The 10,852-nt window shown below is 46.2% G+C and overlaps 1 protein-coding gene across 6 annotated transcripts in view; it reads right to left on the bottom strand.

Moving 5' to 3' along the window:
• Positions 1–3,301: 3,301 nt before the first annotated feature.
• Frmd5 (FERM domain containing 5) overlaps positions 3,302–10,852 on the bottom strand; it is a 362,213-nt gene continuing 354,662 nt past the window's right edge. For 2 of the 6 annotated variants that reach the window (XM_004623350.2, XM_012513901.2), the window contains exons 14-15: positions 6,268–6,611; positions 3,302–6,088 (exon numbers count right to left, since the gene is read on the bottom strand). In XM_004623350.2, the coding sequence (XP_004623407.1) occupies positions 6,041–6,088; positions 6,268–6,611 (392 nt within the window). In that variant the 3' untranslated portion in view covers positions 3,302–6,040. Of the gene's footprint in view, positions 6,612–10,852 lie in introns of all 6 variants that reach the window. The other 4 variants (XM_004623349.3, XM_023710923.1, XM_023710931.1 and 1 more) reach the window with 3 other exon arrangements.

Below are 10,852 nucleotides of genomic sequence, written 5' to 3'. Positions count from 1 at the left end.
AAAGTGAAAGCTGCTGCCTTAGTGTCTCTGACTGCCTTATGTGTCTGTCTTTCAACTCTCTGGAGGAGATTCAGCAGCCTGTTAAGTGAATACTTTTATTTCTACCCATGTTTTGAAAAAATGTTCTGATACATTCACTTTTTTTTTGTCAGCAGAACCGGGAATTGAACTCAGGCCCTTGCACTTGCCAGGCAAGTGCTTATTCTACTGAGCTATATCCCCAGCCTTGATATATTCACTTTTGATATTTCTGAAATTATTTCTTCTCAGAAGTTATGGTGATTTCAATGTGTTGTTAAGGGGAGCTGCCAAATCAGGGTTAGTATTTTATATGGTATGACATTGACCAACTTCTCTATTGTTCACTATCAGAAGTACTACTGAAAGATTTGTAAACAGCTTAAGCACTATGTTTGGATTAAGGAAATACTATCTTTTATAATTGTGTATCACAGAAATAAAGTGGTTATTTTCCTTGAAGAATAATTTTTCTCTAGTAATTTTCTTTTGTGTAATTAAAATCTAAGTGTTTTGAGGTAATTACTAATTGGTTGTTTTTTTTTAGTGTATTTGGTACAGGATTTCACTACATAGCTTGGACTCTTAGTGATCCTCCTATTTTCATCCTCCCCAGCATTGGATTAACAGATGTACACCGCCATGCCTGGTCTCAGTGACTGGATCAGCGCGCCCTGGGGCAGGGCTGGTGCAGCATGTGGAACCAGGGATCAAACCTGGGTCCTTGAGCTTGCTAAGCAGGCGCTCAGACCATTGAGGTGTATCCCCAGCCCAACTCCTTCCCTTTTCCGCACCAATTAATTTTTGGAATGGTTCTGTGAGAATAATTATTATTTGCAGTGTTTAGGATTAAACCCATGGCTGGGGAGGTGGCTCAGTGGCATAAGTGCTTCCCTGGCAAGCACAAGGGCCTGAGTTCAATCCCTGGTTCCGCAAAAAAAGAAAAGAAAGAAAGAAGGATTAAACCCATGGCCTTAACACTGAGCTGCATCTCCAGCCCCTCTTTAAAATTTCTATTACCAAATATTTCATTATGTGTGTGTGTGAAATTAGTACTTTGCAGTGCCTGATTGTATTTCTTATGGGGAGTTTGTTCATGAATTTTTTTTCTCCCCTTCCCTCCATCCCTTTACCCTACTCATTTGAAAGTCTCCCTACTTATTTAGTTTTGTTTTTTTTTTTAAATTTATTTGTGTGTGTGTGTGTGTGTGCGCGTGCGTGTGTGGCCAGCTCAGCCCACCAGGGGGCGGGGCTGGCTGGCATGTGGTGCTGGGGGATTGAACCGCGGTCCCTGTGCTTTGCTAAGCTTGTTCTAAGTAGGTGCTTTAGACCACTGAGCCATCTCACCAGCCCCCTTATTTAGCTTTTATTTTGCACACTCCCATGTGTCATCTGTTTGTCTATGTTATCATCTATCTATCTTAGCTATATATTGAGTTTCTTATATGGGGCAACCATGTGATATTTAAATTTGCACTTCTTATTTCACTTGATATTTGGGCTCCCAATTGTACCCATTTACTGTGAGTGCCTCAGTTTACCTCCCTTTGCGGCAGCCCCTTCTCACTTTGAGACTAGGTGTCACTAAGTTGCCCATGCTGGGTGGGAACATATGATCCTTCTACCTCAGCCTCTTAAGAGTACCAGGATTACAGGTGTGGGCCGGTGTGCCCTGCTGGGAATCATTCTTACTGTTTTGTTACCGGGAATTGAACTCAGGAGCTTATGCATGCCAGACATGTGCTGAAGCCACTGAGCTATCTTCCTGGCCCAGATTCATTGTTTTTTAAGATGCTGAACACTACTCTCCAGTTACCACCAAACTTGGCAGTAAGTGCCTGGTCCCTGCAATAAACATGAGCAATTTCTCAGTGTGGCTTCTTTTGCCACTGCAGCTTGATAAACTATGTCCAGTGTCACTTACTAGGGTAACTTTTTTTTTTTTTTTTTTTGTGGAACCAGGGATTGAACTCAGGCCCTTGTGCTTGCCAGGGAAGCGCTTATTCTACTGAGCCATCTCCCTGGCCCTATCTTCTTTTTTTTTAATTTTTAATTTTTTTTCTATAATTTTATTGAGAGACAAATAGCAGTGAGACAGTTTCAAATCAAATTGGTATGACTTTCAATAATTAACACATTGCATACTCTCTTCCTAGTTGTTATGGCCCTATCTTCTTGAATGCAAGAAGGAAAGATAATGAGTAGAACTTGCTTCTTGGTGATAAGCTTTATAATGGTGTAATTATGCAAATCTAAACAGTACATTAAGGAAGGAAGCTTGTCTCCCTTAGGATGTGCTTTTGCTGTCATCTGTAGTGAAAGACACTTCGAGAGCCACTTGCAGCTGTGTGGGATCTGTAATCCTGTCTGTGTAGATTATGACTGTTCTCTCCCAAAGGGATAAACTTGTGCTTCAGTGTAGCCTTTGTGATCTTTATCCTGCATGTAAGCTTGGGCTCTGCTGAAGTTGTGCAAGGGACACGTTGTGCTGTGAGACTTAAGGAAAGAGCAGACAGTTCTTATTTTGTGTGGGATGGACAGACCAGACCCTTCTTGGTCAGGCGAGGAATGGCCACAGGTAACAGGCATGAACGGGGTCTGAGCTCTTTGGTCCTATTAAAGTATTCTGACCACTGAATTTCCTTGTCACAGAGAAGATGCTGCAGGGAGCTCTCCAGGAAAGTGGAGAGTGGGGATTTGGATTAAAAAAAAAAAATTAAACCTTTCAGCAGCAAACACTTCTGCATGATCTTGAGAAAATCCCTTAACCTTGATATTTCTTCTCAGAAAAGTGAGGACCAGTTCATCTTTAAAATCATTCCCCATTTGTAGGTTCTCAGTGTGTGGGGTAATGAATAGATACAAGCAAAATGTTACTTTAGGTGGTCCCAGTTGTGCACAGCGGTTGGCTGAGTGAGTCCCACTGGTACCCTTTTATCCATGTGCTAGTAACATTTGATAAAGTGAGACAAGCTATGGATTAAAGAGAGACCACTCTCCACAGTATTTATTTTTTTATTTATTTAAGTTTAAAAATAATCTTCATGGCACCAATGATTTTTATGCTAACTACATACTGCACGTGTAGGAAAAAGTACACTGCTTTGAAGGAAAATGTAACTTAAGAGTTTTTGGCACACAAAAGGTTAACAACTATGTATTTGTAAATGGAACTAAGAAACTCACATTTGTTAGTTTACCCTCTACTGCTGCAAGATGTGGTACATTACTCTTCAGTAGGAGTAATTTTGTCTGATAGAGGACAGGATGGAAACTTGATTTTTTTTTTTCTACAGTGAGATAGAACTAATTTTGAGAGAAAACGAGACAATAGAACATAATAAAACCAGATTAAAAACTTGAACAATTTTTAATGGTGAGGAGATACTGAAAAGACTAGTTACCAAACAAAGGTTTGTTACTCAAGCACTATATGAAAAACAAATTGAAGGAAGTTTCTCTATCTATATTTTCTGGAATAAGCCCTAGAAAAAAACAAATGTCCCAGACGTTTCAGTAGGGCTGCTAGGATGGCATGGACTACCGTACTGTCAGGACTCTGAATACAAGAAGCACACAGGCAGGGATACGCGTCTCTCCCGTGTGGATAGGCAAGGACCGAGGTGCGGCTATCGATCACTGCAGAGACTGTGTTCTACGGACTGAGGTAGGAGCACTACACTAGGAGGTCACCCGCTGGGTTGCGTAAGACAGCGGAGATCCACTTTGGCACCAGCCCCCATCTCCTGGCAGCCTTTTCATCTCTGGGTCTGTTTTCTACTTCAGTTCTGTGCTAAATAAAGCCTTTGCTATGTAGATGACAAGTGGCAGTGGATAGTTGGTTTTAAGTGATCCCTAATCTACAAGGATCTCCCTTGGTTTCTCTTGTCACTTGGTAAATAGTTGTTTTTGATTCTACCCAAATTGTTGGTGGCATGGGGATGATCAGAGACCCACCTCCATTTTTTGATTTGCCACATTGTAGCGTTCTAGCACTTGACCTGGCTTATCTTGGCTGCTGGCATCTTTGCTGGTTGGTTCGTGAGCACCCTGTAAACAAGCACCCCAGCGTCTCCACAGTGAACTGTCCTGGGTCTCTAGCACAGGCCAGCGCTGGAGCAGAGGTGACCCTCTTCTGCTAATATGGGGTCACTTTTACTGTCTTCACTAGGGTGGACTTACTATAACCTTCAGGCCAAATTCAGCCCACTTCTATTTTTATCAGGCTTTATTTGAGCACAGCCATGTTCTTTCATGTACGCTTCACTTGTGGCTGTTTTTGTGCTATGATGGCAGAATTGGGTAGTTGTAACAGAGTATGGCCCACAAAACCAGAATATTTATTATCTGGCACTTCTCGGGACGTTTACTGACCTCTAGATGAAAAGGGTAACTTTAATTTCTTTAAAATGATACAACCTCCAGCCCCGCTTACTTGTCCATGGCTGCTGCATTCTGGACATGGACGAGGTTCTGCCATCTTGGGCTCTAATTAGGGGAGAGCAGACCTACAGGAGATGCATTCAGTTTGCATTTGGGCCTGTCCATCATCCTAGTGTTGTCAGTCGCTTCGCTTCTGTGGGACTCAAGTATACCAACCTTAAAAAAGTCCTCAGGCCTGGGTGACATGGAAATCTCTCCCTGAGATGAGAACCAGACCTTGCGTGTGACGAGTTTAAGTGCTGCTGAGCTCAAGCCGAGGGAGCTCGCACCCACCTGCCCCCGTGGCCCTGCACCCCTCAAGCTCCCAGGCTTCCTTCCCTCAGCTAGGGTGGTAGGTGCCGTCCCAGAACTTACTTCCCAGCTCAGAGGGTGACTCTAGGGGGCAGCATTTCTACATCTAAGTGTTGGTCTCTGCCCCCATCATCTTCTGTTTTGTAGCAACTTAGAAATCCTATTTAGAGATTCTTTTCTCCGTCCCTTCCAAGGCTGTGTGTTGATCTTGGAATCCTATTTTCTGATGCTTTCCAGTCTCAGGATCAGTTTCTTGCATCGTTTAGTTCATCAGGCTCTATTTTCTTAACCCATAAAGTAAAAACAAAATATGAAGAGATAAGAAAATAACATTTTGCTGTTAAAATATAGATTGAGATAGTCTTTTGTTGGGGGCACACTGTATACAAAGTTAGCACTGCTCCGCATCCCAGCTTTCTCGAGTCCCTCTGGCGTCTGGTAACTAGTTTGTGTGACATTTCTGACAGCGCCCTCTCTGGCACCACTGCATCCATTTCCCGCCCTGGAACTCTCTCAGGTCTTGAGGTTCTTCAGGGAACATCACAGAAGTCTTGTTCCTGACACAGTGAGGCCCACTGGGCTCTATTCTAAGGGGACAGACTTACCCTACCCCTGCTGCTGCTGGCTTGGCGGTGGTCCCTTCAGATGCCCACTCCGCTCAGATTTGAAAAAACAAAAGGAAAAGAAAATCCAACTCAGACCATCATAAGAAGCAACTTTCCATTTAATCATTCTACATGGATGTTTAATTTTTTAAAAAGTTCTCTCTGGCAAGAAAACCTAAACAGTCTCCCTGTGCAGACCCCTGGCCTGCCCTGCTACGGCAGCAGGTCAGCGTCTCCCTGGACCTGGTGGCACCAGCAGGAAAGCTGCTGCGGAACAGGACAACAGCTCTCTTGTCTTCAGTTAGCGTCCCACCTACTAGGTGACACCACTGAGATAATGAGTAATAGTAAAATAAATTATATTTATTTGATACTTTCAAAATAACATCTATGAAAAATCAAAATTCAAACCCAGAAATTATCCTGCAAACCGAAGGATGAAAAATAAGTTGCTGAGTCTTGAGAGAAACTCTGGAGCAAATGAGTTTTCCCAGTGTGGTGGACAGGGCCTGCGCCCATCCCTCTCTTCTCCTGGGAAACCCCTTCTAGGCTGCAGTGGGCTCTGAGGCATGAGAGGACTTGGTGTGTGTGCCGATGGTTCCGCGATGGTCCCACTGCTGGGGGTAGCCGGGCTCCTGCGTCCACCTGGCTAGTTATTGGGAGGAGTCCTGCCTTCTCAGGTGTCAATGAGCAGGCTCACCACTGAGCGGATTTTGCAGGCAAACCATCGCCTGAGGGGACAAAAGTATTGATAGTGGAATTGTTCAAACTCAGGGGTCTGGCGGATATCTCGGAAAAAGGCAATGTCAAGGTCAGACTCAGTAAGCATGATCAGGAGGAGGAGCAAAACAAAGAGGAGTCCCATGGTCACAAGGAGCAAACGGAGGACACTTAAAACAAACTTATTCACCTGTTCCTCTTCTGGCCTGCCATGCCCCTGACACAGGGCCCTCAGCTCTCCTCCCAGTGCCTCTGCTTCTGCCGCAGTTGGGGTGCTGGCCTCAGACTCCTTCTCCTCCTCGATGCTGCAGGTCGCTCCATTGATCTGCCGTGAGAGCAGCATCAACTCCAGGCTGTGCTCGGCCACAGGGGTGGGCAGCACGCTGTCTGCAGGGCTGTAGGCCTCGTCTGAAATCACAGCTACTCTCTCGTTGCTGTCTGCCCGGCTGCTCCTTGCATGAGGCAGGAAGGTGTCCCCGTGGGAAGATGACCGCACTGGGGTTGAATGGGCGCTGTCTCGTAGGGACTCCAGACCTGCAAAGACAAGGGGTGCGTGAATAGGCTTTCGGCCCCACGCATGCTGTGCCGTGCAGTGTGTGTGGATCCTTTTGTTTGACTTGGTGTCCCCTGCACACCCCACCTGATCATGCAAGTGGCTGCCATGCTCCATTTTGACATCAAGAACGGGACAAAAGAAGCCACAGAAAGCAGACTGATCACTTTAGAAGTGTTTTTTTTTTTTTTGCTTATGGCCTAATTTGTTAAAGATTCGGCTTTTCTTACTACCTTTAGTGTCTTGGCCTGGTTTTAGCCATTTGAAAGGGAGTCTGCTCATAATTCAAAGACCCAACCTAAAAATGGGCATCTGAGATGAATATTTTATTCTCAGATGACAAAATACAAATAGCAAATAAATATGTGGAAAAATGTTCAGCATCATTGGTCATTTGAGAAATGCAAATTAAAACACAGATTCCATCTCACCCCAGAAAGAATGGCTATCACAACCAATAATAAATGCTGGCAAGGCCATGGGGAAAAAGGAACCCTTCTCTGCCACTGTTGGTCGTAGTGTAGACTTGCACAACCATTATGGAAATCTGTGGAGGTTACTCAGAAATGAGGATTAGCAGTCCCATTTGACTCAGATATACCTCTTCTTGGTATTTTCCCCAAAAGGATTAAAACATCATACCACAGCAATATATGTATACCATATTTATAGCAGCACAATTCGTAATAGCTAAATTTTTGGAAACATACCTATCAACGAAGGAATGGATAAAAAAGATGTGCTATTATACAATGGAGTACTACCTATAAAGAAAGATAAATTGGAGGCTTTTATAGGTAAATGGATGCAATTAGAGACTATACTCTTTTTTTTTAAATTTTTTAATTGTTTTTGACTATACTCTTAAGTGAAATAAATTAGACTCACTTGTGTAAACCTATTGTGTAAGAAACTGAAAAAGGTACAATAGATATGAAAGGGAAAGAAACTGGGATGGGGGAAGGAGGAAAGAGGGAAGGAATATAACTGTACTACTAATTTCAATTAGTTCATTGAGAGGAATAGTGTTTATATTGTTTGATCACTCTTACATGCCTATATCTGGTAATCTGAGCAACGACTTTGAAGATAACAATGCAGTATAATAACCATTCTTAATTTCCTATCATCTTTTTTTAAAATTATTATTTATTTATTTTTACATTTATTTATTGTGTGTGTGTGTGTGGCCAGCTCAGCCCACCAGGGGGCGGGGCTGGCTGGCATGTGGTGCTGGGGGATCGAACCGCGGTCCACTGTGCTTTGCTAAGCTTGTTCTAAGTAGGTGCTTTAGACCACTGAGCCATCTCTCCAGCCCCTATCATCTTGTTTTGAAATTCAAAACATTTTTATTGAGAAAGGTGGCAGAAGGACGGAAGCTAGCCGGAGACAAAGGATTGCCCCTGATCCTGGGCCTTCACAGTGAGTCCTGTGGCAGACAGATTGGTTCCTTGTGTCTCACCAGGCCGAGCTGTAAGAAGGAGCAGCTCTGAGAAGCTGCATGGTTAGGAATTCTCTTTAAAATAAAAGAAAAGAAAGGGGGTCTGAATCGCAGACTGCCCCAGCTAGACTTAGGTGAGTAGTACGTCAGAACAGAAGGGGTCAGTCCGCTGCCTGCACCAGCCTCTTCCATAGAGGCTCAGCTTGCCCAAGACACTGCTGTGAAATAAGAGACCTGTCCCTTGTTTCAAGAGTTTCTGATGCTCCTTCGACCTCTTCTTTTCTTCCCTGCTGTCCCCACTGGTGCATGGGATGGAAGGACGTTGTATCGTGGAGTCATGAGTTGTTGAGGCCTTGGTTGTGGTGTGGTGCCGGCTGGGCTCATTTCCCAAGCTCTTCTGCCACCTTTCTCTGGAACCTAGCCCAGGCCACCTGACACCTTCTCAAAGGCCTGTCCCCTTACAAGGACGCCTTTGACTGTCAGATGGAAGAACTGGTGCCAGCAGCCATTTCAGTACAAATTCAGCGTGGCCTGTAAGTAAGCTCTGAGAGCTGGCAGGGGAAGGAGAGATGCAGGTGTTGTGACATCAGAGGAGGACAGGTCATGGTGTCACCAGAAGCCACACTCGTTGCATTGCTGGTGTTCTCAGTGACCGAGATAACAGACAGGTATGTGCACAGCCAGTAGAAGGCCTGACCATGACAGTTGTTCAGGAAGTGTTAGTCTTCTGTTCGCTCAGCAGCAGCCTTCACCTGCACAGCTATCACGCACCCACCTCACCCTTGTCCTGAACAACAGTCTCCCCACCCATGGAAACCCCTGCCAGGCTTGCCGTCCTTCCTCAGTTAGTCTGGGTGGAGGGGTGAGTGGTGTTCCCTTTACCTGAGAGGCACTCCAGCTGACTCCCCTGCCCAGAGCTGGTGGGCGCTGGGCCAGGGGCCAAAGTCGTCAGGATCCTACCATGGAGCCGTGGCCCCATCCTCAGGATGCGCACGCTGAGGGGCCGAAGGCAGTGGTTAGTCAGCCGGAGCTGAACGGGAACTCGGGTGTGGATCTTAATCAGACTTTTCCCCATGGCGGCCCAGGAACGCAGATACTTCTTCAGTGTAAACTAGCTGATCTCTTCAGGGAAACCAGCCACGCAGAGGAATATGGACAGAAGGACAGAAGCTAGCCGTAGACAAAGGATTGCCACTGATCCTAGGCCTTTACAGTGAGTCCTGTGGCACAGATCGGTTCCCTGTGTCTCGCCAGACTGAGCTGTAAGAAGGAGCAGCTCTGAGAGGCTGCATGGTTATCAGAGGACTGGATTCAGCCACAAGTGCCTACAGCCATAAAAAGCAGTGCTCCCCGGTCTGCAGCTCTTTCCCTGAGGCCCGTATATGGGTCTGCTCTTCGTGTTAGGGACAGAGGGGGCAGGGAACAATCCTACAAGGTAGGGGCATCAAGATTGGCCCAGAAAATCCTGGATGTAAAGTTTCAAGGACATTAGTCTGTATCCAGGGCACAGCACAAGGAAGTCACACGGTCAACACTAGCAAAGGGCGGACAGGTGGCTCTGGGGCTAGTGGGGGAGAGTGTTTCACTCAAGGCTGGGGCTCAGGCCCATGTGAGGGAGGAGCCATCGTGGCCTCTCTGGGGTGGAGGATCGGCTGATCAGTTCATGGTCCTTTTCTGAGTCTCTGTTCACTGGGATGACATGGTTTTATCCACTGTAACTCTATCCATGCTAATGTTCTGTTGTTTCTTGGAGATAGCAAATAAAACTTCTTTGGAAGTCTGATGACTTCTGTGACACTGCTAGGTGGGTTCTAACAAAGACAGTCTTTGATGGAGCTGGGCCTATGTCACATGTCCAAAAGGATGCTCCCTGGGCTCCCTGGCTGTGTCCTGAGATGCTAGTTTGTCCCTCATGTTCCTTCACTGCCAGGTCAGACTGAGCTGTGTTTGTTAAAATCTTTTTCTAAAAAAAAGAAGCCCTCTTGAGAGACATACATCTGAACTGCCTCATGGAAAATATATTTTTTTCCCTATAGGCTTAGTAGCCCTGTGCTGGTGATGCCATTTAACTGCTGTAATCTTACATTTTTTCCCCCATCTAAACAAGGTGTTCCATGAGAGAGTCCTTCTGGCTGCAGCTGCCCTCCTGTCCTCCTGGGCCAGCGGGTCCTACTGGAGGTCGTGAGCGGAGACCACACTCTCTGGTCTGCTGAGCCTCTGCCCAAATGTGAGGCGCAGGTGGGAGGCTGCTTTGTCAAAACCTCCAGGAGGGAAACTGAGGCTGTGCACCTACATACTGGCCCAGCATCCTGGACACTGGGAAGGGTCTGGGCAAGGGCCTGGCTGCTGTGGTGAGAAACGGGCAGGCTCCCAGCTTGTCCCAGGAACCTGAGGGCCTTCCTCAGGCCTCTGGGCTGTTCTCTGCCTGCCAGGGCAGCTGGCCTTTCCTCTTCTTGGATTCTGACATGTTGCAGCCCTGCATGCCGCCTTCCCTGGGTGAGTCAGCCCTGGGAGTGACCTGCTGGCTTTGGTCAGCCTCAGGGTGGCTAAGAAGGCCATAAAGAGGAGAGAAGTTTCCTCAAAGGAGAGGACATTCACTTCCTCCAGAAGTACACCTCCCAGGAGAGGCCCAGCGAGAGCCAGTGTGGGGAGGCCGTGTCCTAGGACGGTCAGTGGTTTCTCACTGGTTCTGAGGCCTGCATCCGCAGGGGGTGGCAGAGCTCCCATGCAAGCTTTATCAAGGACTTTGCCCCGCTTGGTCAGCACTGTGCATTGTCTAAC

This window comes from Octodon degus, unplaced genomic scaffold, assembly GCF_000260255.1.
Source record: "Octodon degus isolate 3935 unplaced genomic scaffold, OctDeg1.0 scaffold00002, whole genome shotgun sequence".
NCBI lineage: Eukaryota > Metazoa > Chordata > Mammalia > Rodentia > Octodontidae > Octodon > Octodon degus.
This window is presented reverse-complemented; position numbering and strand designations above follow the sequence as displayed.